Source organism: Gymnogyps californianus, chromosome 1 (genome assembly GCF_018139145.2).
Source record: "Gymnogyps californianus isolate 813 chromosome 1, ASM1813914v2, whole genome shotgun sequence".
NCBI lineage: Eukaryota > Metazoa > Chordata > Aves > Accipitriformes > Cathartidae > Gymnogyps > Gymnogyps californianus.
In genome coordinates, this window is record NC_059471.1 from 33,640,335 (window position 1) to 33,657,439 (window position 17,105).

At 39.3% G+C, this 17,105-nt stretch overlaps 1 protein-coding gene across 2 annotated transcripts in view; it reads right to left on the reverse strand.

Moving 5' to 3' along the window:
- Positions 1-17,105, reverse strand: part of DGKH (diacylglycerol kinase eta) — a 168,127-nt gene that overhangs the window by 57,486 nt on the left and 93,536 nt on the right. Inside the window, exons 5-6 of one of the 2 annotated variants that reach the window (XM_050895256.1) lie at positions 1,241-1,345; positions 780-912 (exon numbers count right to left, since the gene is read on the reverse strand). In XM_050895256.1, coding sequence (XP_050751213.1) covers positions 780-912; positions 1,241-1,345 — 238 coding nt within the window. Of the gene's footprint in view, positions 1-779; positions 913-1,240; positions 1,346-17,105 lie in introns of those variants that run through there. The other variant, XM_050895265.1, reaches the window with a different exon arrangement.

A 17,105-nucleotide genomic window follows, 5' to 3' on the forward strand; every position in this document is an offset into this window, starting at 1 on the left:
GTCAGATGGATGCTTTGTTTTCTGCTGGATTCTAACACAAGCAGACCTGTTACCACTTTTTCATAGAACTTGCAGCAGAAAATAAATAAAGTGTTTCAGTTTTATTGTAAATATTTGTTTGCGAAATGTCATTTCTCCACATAAGTTTAATGCTGAAGCCTTAGCCACACCTCCTTTTTCTTTGTGCTGGATTTCACCTGTTGAACTATAAAATGCAAAGGCATCTACATCTCTACCCCTTCACTGCATGAGAGAGATTTTAAAGCAATAAATCTGTCCTCATCTGTCCTGCCTGTACTGCAGGATCAGGCATCAGCAACGGAGCAAACAAGAATTGGAGGGGAAGAGGTCATAGCGCTGAACAAAGTGTTAAGAATTTTTATAGATTTTGGGCAGAAACTACCATTATGATTTTTTTCCTGAGGAATGCTGATTCTGCAAACCAGTAAGACTATTTTGTTTCATATTTTTGATGGGCAAATCAAATAAATCCTATCTTTTCTTGCAAACCGTCCACCCAGCACATTCCAAACTGGTCGCTGCAGCAGAAGGAACCGTTTTATTGAGATGAGTTAGAAAAAGGCACTTGGAGCACAAAGAAGGTGAGCCAGATCATTAGCAGCCCCTTTGCCCAAAAGAAAGTCACTCTAGTGAACTGATTTCTCCCTTCAGGCTTCTTTCTTACTCATTATTTTCAGAATCATTACTCGTCTTAAACTTTCAGCCATCTGTCTACATACGCAGCATTAAAAACAGGGGGAAGAAAGCGTTTATTTTACCTTCACAAGACAGGCCATGAGAAGTGACTCCAGAGAGGCTCTCTCTACACACGTTACAGAAGGTAGGTCGGGCATGGGAGCAGGCGTACCAGTTATGCATCCCTGAGAAATGTTCCACATTAAACTGTGCGGTCTAGTAAAGGAGAAGTTAAGACAAATTTGCAAGTACAGAACACAGCTACGGTGACTGAAATTACCTACGGGTTCCATATTACAGGGGAAGACAATGCAATGTTCACCATAAGTATTTTCCAAAGGGTATTTAGCCTGCTCTCCCTCCAAACTTCTAAACAAAAGTGTGATAAGAAGCTCTCATTTCGCTAGTAAAGGTCTTAACATGAAGCTTCACTCTGACATTAGACACACTTTTCACATTAAAGAGGGTGAATACTCCAGTTCTGTGTCCTGTAGCTTGATCTGCTGAGGTAGAACAGGTTGCACCAAAAGGGATGTCAACTTACCTCATAGTGTTCTCTGGACTGAACAGACTTCAGAGAGCTTATCCAGTCCTCCATTTCTTTTCTGTTCTCAGCACACAATATTAGCCTCCTAAATGGAGTGATTATCTGAAAAAGAGAATGCATTCTGATTTATCCAGATAGTAAAAAACATAAGACTATAATATTTAATGTACTCTTTCCTGCGAGATGATGCAAAAGGAAGACACACCCTAGATCACAAGATATTAAACGCTTAAAAATATTTTCTTTAATACACTACCAACAACGAAGGAGTTTGCTCTTCCTTTTTCAGTTCCCAAGATTTGAATCAGGCTTCAGTATAGGTTTTTACAATCTATATTGATCATTCCTCCTTCTCAGCTCTTTGTCTATGCACTGAGATTTAAATACTCAAATGGCAGGCACTAAAACTGCTAAAACAACCGCTCTGGAAATTACTAATTGACTAAGATTGCAATCCTATTTCATAACAGCATTATAGCAACTGCAAGGTCCATTCCAATTGCTAGAAACAAAAACATCAAAATCAAAAGCCTGGAAGTCTTAAACAACAACAAAAGCTTTCATCATATTTCTCGATCTTGTACATTGATATTAAATTTACATAAATTTAAACAGACATAAATTTAAAACAGAACTTTCTATATAAAACTCAACACATAGAAATCTTTATAAAAAGATACAGAGAACAAAAGCAAACAGCTGAAATCATATCCTACTAGGATGGCTGAATGAATTCCTGGAACAAGTTGATGCTGGGGAATTTTCAGTGGTCTGGAATTGGATTCTAGAAATCTGAAAATTCTGTATCTAGCAGGTTCAGAGTATAAGCTGTTTTCCCTTCTCCCTCACCAGTAGAAAAATAATTAAAATAACAGGAAGGCACCAGAAACTATCAGCTAACTCCCACTGAAATTATTTTGAGCACTGCACTAAAATAGACGAAGCAGTTACTTACATAGCGAAGAATTTAAAACTAAGTACATGAAATTAAAGGAAAGTTATTTGTTTTGTTGTAGGAAGTCTGAAAAATAAAATTAAATCCTTTATCAGTCTTATGCATAAATCTATTGCATAGTATGTACCACCCACAGTTGCAAATAACTTAAGTAGAACAAAGAAAGGACCCCCCAAAAATGATAGCTCTGAGTATTGTTTTAAATGCTACAGGCTAAAGATTGTAGTATTTGCACAATATTAGTAAACACTTCTCTACAGCTGCATTTACTTACCCAATCTCTGCTGTAAATAGTCTCTAGCCTTGATTTGTCCTATCCACTTCTTCATTAAACTGAGCTGCACTTCAACATATCTCAGAGGCAACGTAACTGAAGTGCAGCAAGCTGCAAGTCACATGGAGGGGAGGCAAAAACCCTGTGGGCTTGCTTCCCCCCCCCTTTTTTTTCCTTTTTTTTTTTTTTTTGATGTACTCACTTCACATGGAATAGTTTCTCTGTTTTCTATTTCCTTCAATCTTGCTTAAGCTGTTTAATAAGGTTTATTAGTAGCTCTCCGCAGCTCTTCCTAAAGAACAGTTAATGCAAAGAGCAATGCTTCTCTCATTAGTTTGGAGCCAAACAGATGCTTTATTACTTCAAAATGTTTTTCTAGGCCAGGTCATCAAATGAAGCCCAGAAAAGCCATTAAATCATAATATAACCCTGGCTCCAACAACAATCAGCATTCTGCTGGAACTTCCAGGTTTCAGTGGACTCCGAAATCTTATTTGGGCAAATACACCCACCGATTACTTCCTATTATATAGTAAGACATTATAATACGGATTAAGTAAGGACAAGTCCACCCATAACTCTGCACTTTGTGTCAGTCCTTCCCCCATGCTCATTACTGATGCTAATCTGTAACCAGATGTTGTGAAATGCCATTAAGCAACAACAGCTGCATTTATTGCTGAAGACTCCTGACAATCTTGATCTTTTCAAGTAATATTTATTTATATTACTCATGTCTTTAATACTACTGATCACAGAAATCCCCTGTGCGTCCCCCCCCCTCCCCTCCCAAAATCAAGGCCTTAGTTCAGTTGTTCACACATAGTTATCTAGTGCCAACGGAGATGCCCTTTGGTATCCAAAGCATCGGCATGGGGCAGGTAAATACAACAGAGGACCATAGCACCCAGAACAGCAGCTATAAATAAGCCAGGTGGGACACCAAAGGCCATCTCAAAAGGTACTACACACCCGTGTATTGGCAATCAAATCATGTCACCAAACATTGCTAACTAATGCATGTAAACGTACCAGAAATTCCTATATCCCAACTTCTTATTAAATTCAGAGCGTAATAAACTTAATAAAGTTCAGAGCATTTCAACAGTCTAAAAGTTAAATTATATACTGACATTCACATGAATGTAGGATCAATTATTATTAGCGCTATAAAAACAAAGTGCAAAGTTGGAAGACACACATGTTTGTAAATACAGCATCTATAACATGATGATTAAACTACATAGTCTCTGATTTACATATTTTTAACAACAAACTTCAAGAAGGTATACAATAACATGAAAAAAGACAAAATGCATTATATGCAAAAAATATTGACAATGCTTGGAATTTTTCTTAAAAAAAAAAAGAGAAACTAAGCAGTCCATTTAGGTTCTCATCTATTTCAGTCTACAAAATCACGGAGAAGATGTGCTTTTGTTATTTATTAAATATTTCACGTAACATAAGAACTCAGGGAACCAAGGAAATGATTAGCAAATAACAAGAAATGTTTTTTCCTAAATGTAATGCATTATTTAGTCTTGAAAAGTATTCTCAAAGGATGTTGAGGAGACCAGAAGTATAAATGCCTAAAAAGGTATTCGACAAATTCATCATTAACAGATGCGTCATATACTATAAAACACGATATCCGAAACCTTCAACTTAGCAAGTCCTCAAAATTCAATAATGAGAGAACATTGGGAAGTTACGCATGAGGAAGAATCACTGTACATGCTCTGCTGTTTATACTCCTTTCTTGAGTACCTGCTACTGCTATTATACTACTTTGATTCAGTACGGTTTTATGAGCTTTACACTAACTCAGTATAGCTGTTCTTGCTTGTCCGAAACTGAGAATGACTTCCTATACCTTCTTATTTGCATTTACACAGAAGGCATGCTTTCTTATGGATGCTTACAGAAAGTTATGATTAACTAACTTAAGTGGGATGTTTAGAGTGCATTCGTTAAAGACAGTTGAACATGTATGCAGACATAATCAAAATTAAAATGGATTTAATTGTCCTTAAAACTATTTTCCAGCCATGTAAATTTGGATTTTACTAGTAATCTTATCTCATTACATGTAGTCACATTCAAAGTTCTGTATCTTTTCTTCTACTGACCAAAGTCAGTATCTTTTCTTCTATTACATATTAGCTTTTTTTTAAATTAATGCTCCCTGCCCCAAATATTATTATTTATGTATCACTCTGAATATGCTAAACTCTCAACAGACAAGAAGAAATTGTATAATACAATGGCAAAGGAAGTGTCACAGGAACCACTGGAAGACCATTGAGGTAACATAAGAATAAGAAAACTCTTAAATCTTGGGGGAGCTCAGGTGGTAATGGTTCACATGCTGACAAAGCAGGAGACAAATCAAGAAAGATGAAGACAGACAAAAGGCCTTAAAAATAAATATATCAAGCAGATTTAATTTAGAAGATTAAGTTACTTTGAAAATTTTCACCGTTGTCAAGCAGCCAGGAAAAAGTCATTGCTGATTTTGGAAGAGAGTTATCAAAGCCAGATACTGCAGTATATTGGAAAGTAATGAAATTGAGGTAGTGGGAATAAAAAACGCCTTTAATGCAGTAGGCATAGGGAAGGAGTGAGTATATACAGTCTTAAAAGTTGAAGGCAAACAACACAAGTCCTAAAACATCATAGGGAATAAAGAATGTCTGGGTAGGAAGAAAAATGGCCCATTACTGCGATATTGTTCCTGTTCTGTTCAGAAAAATAGGGGGCTTTTTGAGTGGGGAATGAAGGAGAGAACAAGAGGACATTGTTCAGTCTGCCACCACATAGGTCTTGCCATAAACCGGGATTTTCACGTGTTGACACTAGAATGATTTGGCTTCTAAAAATATACACATATTCATATATATGTACGTATGCATCTGGAAATTACTTTGATGAAAATTACACAGTTGAGTTTTGGGCCACTACTGCAACTTTTCTTTCATATAGCACCTATTAGGAACAAGCTTAACGTCTTGAAAGGAAATAAAATTGCCATTAAATTCAGTGTAAATTTGAAAGCACCTTTCGCTTTCAAAGGGGTTAACTTTACTGATAGCATTCTATACGCCTTCAACCCAATGGGTTTAGACTTACGATCTGTAAAATAAAGTCATAGAGAGTTCAATTAAAGCCTCTTGCCTAATTTTTAACATATTTTATCATATCAGCAATATATAAGAAAATACAGTTCCCAAAGCTTGGTGGTTACATTTCTGGTTTCCTCTACTGATTCAAAGAAAAATGCAGACACTACATTTGCTAATCAAGAAAATAATGGTCTACATCTAAGCAGGAACACAGCAGCTATTGTAAAGCACCTCACTTCCTGCAATATGATATTTGCATTAAGGCACCTCCTGCTGCCCTAAACTATTATCAGGCATTACACTAATAGCACTTTGTATGGCCAATCTTGAATTGACTTAATGTAGAAACATCACTTAGAATCCGAAATGGGCGGGGAAATGGTTTTCCTGTTCTTTGAACAGATATTTTAAAAATATCTTTCTGGAACTAATGAAGAGAGGGTGATATAAAGAGAGAGCACCCCCACCTCTCCTCTTAGGGACCGCACCCGATGCCTGGGGCATGAACATAACAGATTTAATGCTTTGTAACTTCTCCGTGCTTCTAGACACTGCCGAGTGAGTTCTGGCAAACACCAGGATAACATGTTATGCCTCCCTTGCTTTCTGTCTGCCCCTCCATTTCCCTGTCTTCATGCAGGTGGGTCCATGTGAATGCACCTCCATCACAGCGGTGGGAGTACACTGCTGGGGTCATTGATGCTCCCATACCTACCAGAACTTTTCTGCAAAAATCACAGTGCTAACAGTTGGGCAGCTTTCTACAGTACTTTAATTTCTTGGATTCAGGATACTAAATAAATTATAACAGTACTGTCACTGTCAAAGGTGTAGTTGGTGCTTTATGGTGAATCGTCACTATTATTTTTCAAGATGAGCCAAGCCAGGCGAAAGTATAAATTACAAAGGGAGTGGAGGATTTAAAAGCAAGGTGAGTAATAAATGGCTATTATATTTGCCTGAGTACAATACAGAATTTATAATCAGAACAATTAGCTCTGTCTACTCCACTAAAACGTTGCTTCCCTCTTTTTGCTGGCCTTCTCTATTTCACTGTTGCCAGGCTCACAAGTAATGAAGTAATGTGTCGTTTTGGCCCCCATGATAAAAACTCTTAGGAGGGGGAAGAAAAGGGTTAGTCCCACACAGCATCTCCTGCACCAGTACACCAAGACAAGTGGGCTGAACTAAAAGGCAGGACAAAAGCAGTTACATCACAGAAACAGGTATAACATCTACTCTGAGTTCACTCTGTGCTAGAATCCAGCACAGGTAATTTAGGTGGCCTTGCCTTATACCACATCTAGCAAAAATGGAGGAGCATCTCCCAAAATACATCCAGGCACATGAAGGACAAGAAAGTGATCGGGAGTAGTCAGCATGGATTCACCAAGGGGAAGTCACACTTGACCAACCTGATAACCTATGATGAAATGACTGGCTTGCTGGATGAGAAGACAAAGGTGGATATCATCCACCTTGCCTTCAGTAAGGCTTTCAGCACTATCCCTTAAGATCCTCATAGAGAAGCTGATGAAGTATGGGCTGGATGAGCATACAGTGAGGTAGATTGAAAACTGGCTGAATGGCTGGGCCCAGAGGTTGGTGATCAGTGGCACAAAGTGTAGTTGGAGGCCAGTAGCTAGCAGTGTACCCCGAAGGTCAATACTGGGTCCAGTCCTGTTTAACATTTTCATTAATGATCTCGATGATGTGGCAGAGTGTACCCTCAGCAAGTTTGCTGATGACACAAAACTGGAAGGAGTGGCTGATATGCCAGAGGGCTGTGCTGCCATCCAGAGGAGCCTCAACAGACTGGAGAAACGAGCTGACAGGAACCTCACGAATTTCAACAAGAAGTCCAAAGTCCTGCACCTGGGGAGGAACAACCCCAGGCATCTGCGTATGCTGGGGGCTACCCAGCTGGAAAGCAGCCTGGCAGAAAAGGAGCTGGGGGTCCTGTTGGACAACGAATTGAACATGAGCCAGCTATGTGCCCTTGCGGCAAAGAAGGCAAACGGTATCCTGGGCTGCATCAGGAGTGTTGCCAGCAGGTCGAGGGAGGTGATCCTGCCTCTCTGCTCAGCACTGGTGAGGCCACACCTGGAGTACTGTGTCCAGTTCCAGGCTCCTCAGTACAAGAGAGACATAGACATGCTGGACACAGTCCAGGGAAGGGGCACAAGGATGACGAAGGGACTGGAGCATCTGACATATGAGAAGAGGCTGAGAGAGCTGGGACTCTTCAGCCTGGAGAAGAGAAGGCTCAGGGGGATCTTATTTATATATGTAAATACCTGAAGAGAGGGTGCAAAGAGGATGGAGCCAGGCTCTTTCCAGTGGTGCCCAGTGACAAGCTAAGAGGCAACAGGCACAAACTGAAACACAGGAGGCTCTGTGTGAACATTAGAAAACACTTTTTTACTGTGAGGGTGACTGAGCACTGGCATAGGTTGCTCAAGGCAGTTGTGGAGTCTCCATCCCTGGAGATACTGAAAACCTGTCTGGACATGGTCCTGGGCAGCCAGCTCTAGGTGGTCCTGCTTCAGCAGGGGGGTTGGACCAGATGACCTTCAGAGGTCCCTTCCATCCCCCAAATCAGTCTGTGACTCTGTGAAAACAGAATCCAGGTAAATCAAATAATCCACTTACAAGATGTCCAGCCTCGAACTGTAAAACAGATGCAAAAAGTATCCAGTAAAGGTCACTTTGTCAGAAATCTACAGTTCCCCAAATCTGACCTCATGTATCCAACGTCAACCAACTGCTAACAGAAAAATATTATTCCTTCAAAAGTATAACTTTATAATGAGATAGTTACAAGAAGCAGGGTAGGAAAGTTTCATGAATTTGTTCTGAAGAATTAGAAATTTATATTAAATCAGCATTTAAATATAGCAAAAACAATAAACCATTCTTGTAAATGTGATCTGGAAACTGCTATATATAGTTCAAGGCCTGCACATTTCTTTAAAGTCCTTACATAAAGATTTGTTAAGCACATTACTTTGCACTGCTGTGCCCTTAGCTCCAGCTTCACCAGCTCATTACACGTCCATCAGATGGGATGGCTTCTGTGCTTAAAGGAAAACATTTAGTTATATATTTAATGGCATTAGGTGGAAAGTTATACAAAATAAAACAGCAAGTGACTATTTTTTTCATCTGTAATAACAGATGCCTGTTTAAACATGATCCAGCTGCTTGAAGCCAGGGATCCTTGTTCACATGAAGCAGGAAATTTATTGGAAGTTTACACCAATGGCTTTGTTTATAAAATTATTTGGTATACAGGAACTGCACTGAGGGATACTTTTTAAGGTTTCTCCAGGTATTTTAACCACTTTTAAAGCAAGAAGAGAAAGAAACGTCAGAGAATAGGGACGTGTAAAAATGCAGAAAGAACGAAATCTGGCAATCCTCAGTGCTTGTTCTCCAAACACCCCAACTGCTTCACTGGTGCTATACCGTGAGTTCAGACAAGGAAATAAAAGATATTTTTAATGCATTTACTTCTATGCAAACCTTCTTATTGTGTTTCACAAATTAAAGAAACTCTTAGAAAACTAAAGGAAGAAAAAGAGACATTTTCTGTGAGCTATTTTTGAAAAATTTCTGCTTAAGCTCGAAATCTGTGGAAAACAGGCTCCAGGCAAATGTAACTAGAACCAAAATGTACAATAGAGCCCAGAATGGTCCCATTTTTAAGCATCCCCTTGTTTTCCTCTTCTGAAAAGTGTTCAGCTTTCTTGTAATAGCTCAATCCCAAGTGATTTATCTATGGATTTTAGCCTCGCAGCTGAAATGCTTTATTGCTTTTTCATAATGAAACTTAAAGCTTCAACGTCTCCAGACACTCTAGGGGAAGGGAGACAGCACATCAAGTCAGAGATAAGGAGCTTAAAACTCAAAAGTCACACCCAAAGCTACCCAAAGAGCTCTCAGCTTCATCACGTTTTTTTTGTCACTGTCAGAGGGTGGGGGAAAATGAGCAAATGCTAAATGGAGGAAAAAAACCTAAGTGCATCACAAGTGCACACTAATTGCTTTTGTCTAATTTTTTTTTTCCCTCAGCATATTAATTTGCTATGTCAGTTTTTGTTTTGTTTCTAAGCTGCCTGAATGTAGGGGAAAAAAAAAAAAAAAAACTGAGTGGAAAATTGAACACAATGCAATAGAAAGCACTTCCCCTCTCTTTCTGTGGTTTGGGTATTGCTCAGGCTGGGAGCATCAAAAAGCCTTCATCATTTAGAGGCTAATCACATCTGTATGAAAGAGCAGATAGTTCACAACTAGGGAAAAACTAAATCCATCCCAAGAGTTAGCTGCCCGTGCAAAGCTGAGTCACGCTGGTGGGGCCAGCACAGGAACTTGAGCAGTTTCCAGCCATATTCTACCTCACGGAGATAACAAGAGGCCCCGAGATCTTCATGGATGTCACTCCAGGACCTCTGTCAGCCCTGCACTAGACTGCAAACAGGGCACGGGGAATGTCTGGATATGCCATTCCCCCATCTTGAAACAGTGCCACGCACTGACCCTTCTGATAACGCCAAGGGCGAAATTTAAAATGCAACGTTTCTGAGAGTAGGATGCAGCTCACAGAGGAAGGTACTTTAAGTAAAGACATCTGCAAATGTGTCTGAACTCCCACCATCATCAGTATATACTGTTAGCAACGTTAACACTCAGCTGGAATGCAAAGGAAATTTCAAAGTGTACCCAAAGCTGGGAAATTATTGCACGTCTAAGGGATAAATATGATGCAAAGTATGCTGAGAGGAATCCTAAGGATAGCACCACACACAGTACAAAGCAATTCACTGATACTTCTTTTCTTTTCCTTCACACAAATAATTTCACAATACTAACATAAGCTCATTATCCATACCTGGATCACTATTATTATTATTATTATTAAAATTACTATGCAATTGAGTTAAGATACACCTATAGCAGAGGTTCATGCAGACTAAAGAGTGTTCACACAAGACTGTGTTCAGTTAAGTAAATTTAATGTGTAAACTATTTGAAATTTGGTTTATGTAAATTCATCAAGAAACAGAAACATGTTTCCAAACACAAATCCATTCCTTTCGTGTCCCTGTCGTTTATTAAAGGGAGAAGTCAAGCAAGAGTGTCTCCCTTAAAGGGAACATCAGCAGAGACTATATGTAGAAATTTACTCAAAATATATTTTTCACAAAGAAAAAAAATTGCTGATAGCTGTGCTCCAGAGTATTCCTACAGAGCAAACCAGAAAGTTTAATCATTAAACCTAAGAACAAGGCAGTGAAAAAAGTTTGCTTAGCAATAGCTGAAACCAGGGGAAACCACCCCAAGTCTGGAACAAGCCAAAGCTTTGAAGGTGGTTGCTGACCCCATGATCCCAGGAGTCTCCTAACACAGGAGTAGCAAGATGATTTCACCAAACTACAGAAATAAGGAAGACAGTGAAAGAGAAGCAGCAGAAAGCCCAGAAACAGTCAGTGCAACATTTAGGTGAGTGGCCCTCAGAAAAAAACAGACCGAGGTAGAATAGTGTCTGAAAGAGGCTTGAGGCTATAAGTAAAGAAACCATCTCCTGATGTCCACTGAGACTGAACTGCAGTAAATTGGATTTTGTAAACAAGCGGGACAGCATCAGAGAAATACCTCCACTGGCATCCATAAGCTTTTCTGCACTTAAATAAAGCTCAAGACCCTGAACTCTGGGCAAGTCAAGAGTCAGTAATAAAACTTAACTGATGTTAGATTATTTAAATAGGAAAAAAACAGTATTAGGATAATTATTCCCAGCTTTGGGACTCTCTCTGTCTCTGATATTTGAAAATACAGAAGACTGGAGTGCCCAGACCCAAAGATGAAAGGTTTTAAACTCCTTTGGGAAAAGGCTCTTCTCATTTCCTCTTGATGTGGCTTGGGGAAGGTTAAGCAGTTCTCACATTCCCTGAAGTTCTCGTAGTCCCTGAAGAAAAGTCTCAGTAACAACTCTGAAAAAATCTGGGTGGCAAGAAAGGAAGCAAAATATGTCCAAGTCTAAGAAATTAACGCTATCTCTCCAACATACTGCAAAAGTCTGGCAATGCATTCTGTTTTCCAAGCCCATCGTGAATATTAAAAGTTAATTTTCTAAAATCAATTAGAAGCAGCTAATCTCAATGATGAGCAGAGAGCTGACTGATGTCAGAAGCAGCAGGGCTGAAATAAACTGCTAAAAAGCAATACACCTTCAGGCCTGGTTGTAATATTCAACTTGAAATTCTGATGAATGGCAAGAATTGAGTTTCCAGTACAACTGGGCAACCTCCCATTAAAAACAGTGGCTGTACAGGAAGATTCAAAGATGAAAAGAATTGGTTTATGCTTTAAGCTGGTTCCACATAAATTATGTGCCAGTAAACTTTACATCCCCAGCCAAGACGTAGGATATGCTACATTGAGAAATATGGATAGGAAATAGGGTAATCAGCGTTCTGGAAGAAAACAATATAAACTGGAAGAAAACAATATAAATTTTAACCACAGTTGAAGCACAGTTGCTCCAATGGAGTATTTGGCCTCACTAACCTACAAAAAATACCTAACCATCTCAAAATAATAGGTCAAAGGAAAATCAGCAAATATAAATGTTTAGTTTTTCAAAATGTATCCAAATTTACAGAATATCAAGGAAAGCGCAGACAACTGGATAAAGATTTTTTTGTTTAAAAACATATTAAGCAGAACCCTCTGTTCTCAGGTCAAAGTGAACTGATAAGTCTGACCAAAAAAGTGGAAATCAGAGAAAAAAAAACCTTTAACTTTTTGCAACAAAATTACATGCAGGGACTAACTTTAATGAAATGCCATTCATGTTTTGTTTTTTTCTTTATATAATATGAAAAAAATACTTTTAAACAAAATTTAATCCCTTTAATTTGAACTAAATTAAGTACTTCTGCTAAAAAAGTTAAAACATCAGGTTGACCCATAATTATTTTTAGTTCAGTCGTTGAACTGAAAAGACCAATTATTTTTATGTCCCGATCATGCCATGAGATGAAAAGCTAAGGGACATTAAAAAAGTAAGAAGGAATAATAGGGATTTTTAATATGGGACAAGATTAATAGATAACAAGCACCTTATTATTCTCTTACAAAACGTTGTGGTGCAATATATATTGCATATACTACTCAGTATTTAAATAGTCAAATCAAAAGGTAATAAAAAATATAAAATAAAGAACAGACGGTTTATAGGTTTCTGCTGCCTTTGCCTCATAACACTAGGTGAGAACACTTAATTAAAGCCCAGCACATTAAGAGTTCTCCAAGGAAGTATTTTTCCACAGAATAAATAATTAGACTTTATGGTCTATATGGTCTATAGCATCACTAAAACAAAGAAATCAGCAAAAATTTATGGTATTAGACATTTTTGCAAGCATACCCAGAATCCTAGTAATCAGTGTTATTGGCTGGAATAGAAAGTCTCATTTCCAGCCAATTTCTAATTACTAAGAATTGCAGTAGGCTTTCCAGGACAGCAGATCTGCCTAATGCAGCTTCCTCCCTCTCAAGATGACCACTTTCAGAAGATGCATATTCAACAAAAAGTATTTGATTCAGCACCTGATTTAGAAAGCTGAAAGCAGGGGTCTACATTTTAGGTGCCCTGGATGACAAAGCTCCTATCATAGCTAAGGAAGAGTTAGTTAATCATCAGTGGAGTCTATACTGAATTGAGCAATTACCAGGAATCTGCTTTAAAGAGCTATTAATCTTATCCTAGATACCTAAATTTAGGGGGTCTATAAACCCATCATTGAGTCCTACCCTGAAGTTAGGGCAAGCTGAATCGCCATCCTGAGTATCATCTAGTATGTTAATTCTCATGTTCCTGGAGGGCACCTTCCAGAATGACAGTGAAATTATTTCCTCTGTTACTCTCAGACGCAATTAGATAACAAAATTAATCTAGCCAGGGTTTTCACTTTTCTGAATATACGTATAGTCATGAGTGTCCATGGCTTTGTGTAATTCTTAGATGCGCTAGAAGTTGGCCTAGCCCAAATCAAATGTCTAAAGCCAGCTATATGAAGTAATGCCTCAAAGCCAGTATTTCTACCCTAAAATTATTATTTTCCATCACATTTATCACAAAAAAACATAACTGAATTAAATGTTTCAAACAGCAGTTTGCATGGATTAAATATAGGTGCTGCCACACAACGCCTGTGCATTTTACATGAGACTCTAGGACAGATTTATAATAACCCAGGGCATTTTGTACATCCATGTGGCTCAACTACTGAAAGGCAGCACAGTTAACATCTACAGATTTTCCTCCTCATCAATGTGCATCAGTTCTTCATCATCAAGAGCAAGGCAGAGGTAGAAACCTAAGCCAAAAGCTAACCTGTCAAAATCTCCTTTTAAATCACAAATCATAATCACCTTTGTTGCCCTGAGGAACTTCATTAATTGAATATGCCTGTTCAAGAATCATTTTAGTATTTAAAAACCCCATTCCTTATACCTATTAGAACAAAAGCATGCCACCAATGTTCCACATGCCCGTGTTCGCATGCTGGAGAGCACTATTCAGCCTCATTCAGTCTCAAGTCTTGTTTTGAGAACAATAAAGAGATTTTTCTAAATGCACTTGAGATATCAACAAGCCATCTTCCATCCCTGCAAACTAAAACGCATAAGGAATTATAGCTCTCAGCAGAATTGGTCACTGCCCCATCTGCTTGCATGCAATAAGGATGGGAGACTGATTCATCCCCGAAGTCTCCCCAAAGAGGTAACACGCTGTGCAACTACACTCCCTAGGTTGTGCTGAGACAACATAAACCACCCTCTGGGGCAGAAGCAAAGCGCCGTGGAAAAAAAGTTCAGCAGAGTACCCAACACGCTTACAAGGACTCAGCGCCCACCCACGCCACTGAACTGCAGGCATGGGGTGAGCAAAAGCCCCCGTGGGAGCCTGATGCGGCTGATGGAGAGGGTGATACACATCTCTGATGGGCTGAATTGGCTTCTTGAACCTCTTCTCTCTCTTCCCACAGACTTAGGAGACTGGTACCTAAAAAGCAAGTAGGAAGAATCTGGCCTCAAGGGTCTCATGTAAAGACTCTGAAGTCAAGGGACACCTTTTCCTCTATTTAGCAGTCTCTAGACAAGGATGCTCAGAACTACAAAATGCTTATAATCTATCACAAGGCACCCTGGTGCAAGCTTGTGCACTAGGAACTATTTGCTAGAAATGAGTTGGTTGTTCATTGAAAAGTAATATCATCAGCAATAAAGAAAAAACTGAAACAGATGAGCTGGTTGGAGTTTAGCAGCTTCTCATTTTAATTAGCAGATATTTATTTATCTCAACTTTCCCCTTAACCTCAATTTGTTTGTAGTAAGAAAGGAAAAGTAATTCTGGTGAATAAACACTGATATTTAGTTACATAAAATATTCTGCAAGCATGCGCATTACAAATAAACTCAACCTTAAATCTGTGTGTTATGACTAATTTTAGGACTTGAATTTTATCCAAAAAAAGAGCATGGAAAATCTTGACACACACACCTCTGTCTCCAAACAGACAAACTAGAAAGGGCAAAAGAAGGCAAACCAGTAGCTTCTACAAGCTGGGGGTGGGAGATTGAGGGGAGGGGGGTGATTTAAGTGAAATGAAAAAGAATGTATAAAAAAAAAAAAAATTTAATTTTACTGTAAATTTTTAGAGGTGTGTTTTCCTGGAAAAATGGTCATTTCGTGTATATTCCATCTACATAACTTTGTGTTAAAAATATTCTCTATTGGGACAAAGAAACAAGAGGAGTACATTAACTAGAGAAAGCTAAAGTTAAGGATTTAATTTTTGCTTTTTTAACAAAGAGAGTGCTAGCAGAGCACTTGGAACATAAAGAAAACAATAAGTAATTTTAAGAAAGGCTGGATTACCTTTTTTAAGACGGAAGGAAAAAAAAGGCAAAAAGAAATGTTTCTTTTTATTTATAAGGAGTGTTGCTGGAAAGCTAACCACCCATCCCCCTGCCCTGACTCCAAACCAGTGCAGGCAAGGCCAGAGATGTCTTACTTCACTGAGCTGTGTTGCTGGGAGACTGGGTTAGGCAAACACAAAGAAAGAAGCCAAAAGATTAAGTGAGATGACGACTATTACCATATTTCACAGTCAAATCAGATGACACTTCAATCCAGGAGAGCTATAAATCCAAATAATTTTTCAAAATGAATTTGAAGACTCCTTAGAGAAAACACTGTTTGCCCTAAATTACCCAGGACATGAAAATAAATAGTGTCTCCAAAGCTGTTAAAGCTGTAGCCCCTGAGATTTCTTTTCTCACTACCATCTTCCCCAGAAGTCTTGATACTAGATACAAAATATGCCTTTGGTGAAGAATGAGATAGGCCTAAAGGATTATGAAGGATACCAAAACACCAAACATTCAATGGAAAAAAAAATAAGGAAAGGAAAAAAAACCCAAAACCAAAACATGCCACTTTTCTTCCCCCCACAAAATTGCACCAAGATTATAGAATCACAGACTATCTCAAGGTGGAAGGGACCCATATGGATCATCAATTCCAACTCCCTGCTCCTCGCAAGACTACCTAAAACTAAACCATATGACTAAGAGCGTCGCCCAGATGCTCCTTGAACTCTGACAGGCTTGGTGCCGTGACCACTTCCCTGGGGAGCCTGTTCCAGTGACCGATCACCCTCTCAGTGAAGAATTTTTTCCTAACTTCCAACCTGAACTTCCCTGGCGCAGCTTCATTCCATTCCCTTGTGTCCTATCGCTGGTCACCAGCGAGAGGAGATCAGCACCTCCCCCTCCGCTGTCGCCCTGGAGGAAGTTGTAGACTGCGATGAGGTCACCCCTCAGCCTTCTCTTCTCCAAGCTGAACAAGCCAAGTGACCTCAGCTGCTCCTTAAGCAGGTCTTGCCCTCGAGACCTTTCACCATCTTGGTCGCCCTCCTCTGGACACTCTGTAATAGTTTGATGTCCCTCTTATATTGAGGTGCCCAAAACTGCACACAGTACTTGAGGTGGGGCCGCACCAGTGCAGTGTAAAGTGGGACAATCACCTCCCTCAACTGGCTAGCTATGCTGTGCTTGATGCACCCCAGGACAGGTTGGCCCTTTTGGCTGCCAGGGCAAACTGCTGACTCATATTCAACTTGCCATCAACCCAAACCCCCAGATCTCTTTCTGCGCGGCTGCTCTCCAGCCTCTCATCCCCCAGTTTGTACGTATAACCAGGATTACCCCGTCCCAGGTGGAGAATCGGGCACTTGCTCTTGTTAAATTTCACACGATTGGTGATTGCCCAGCTCTCTGGTCTATCCAGATCTCTAGATGAATGTCTTATTTCATGATTCAGTGATCAGCAGTAACATTATAGCCAGTTTTCTTAATTTTCTTTTTCCCATAATGGAGGCTACAGTGAAGGAAGTTTGGGTCTTTAGTGGATGCTGAGCCTTATATCCCATCTTG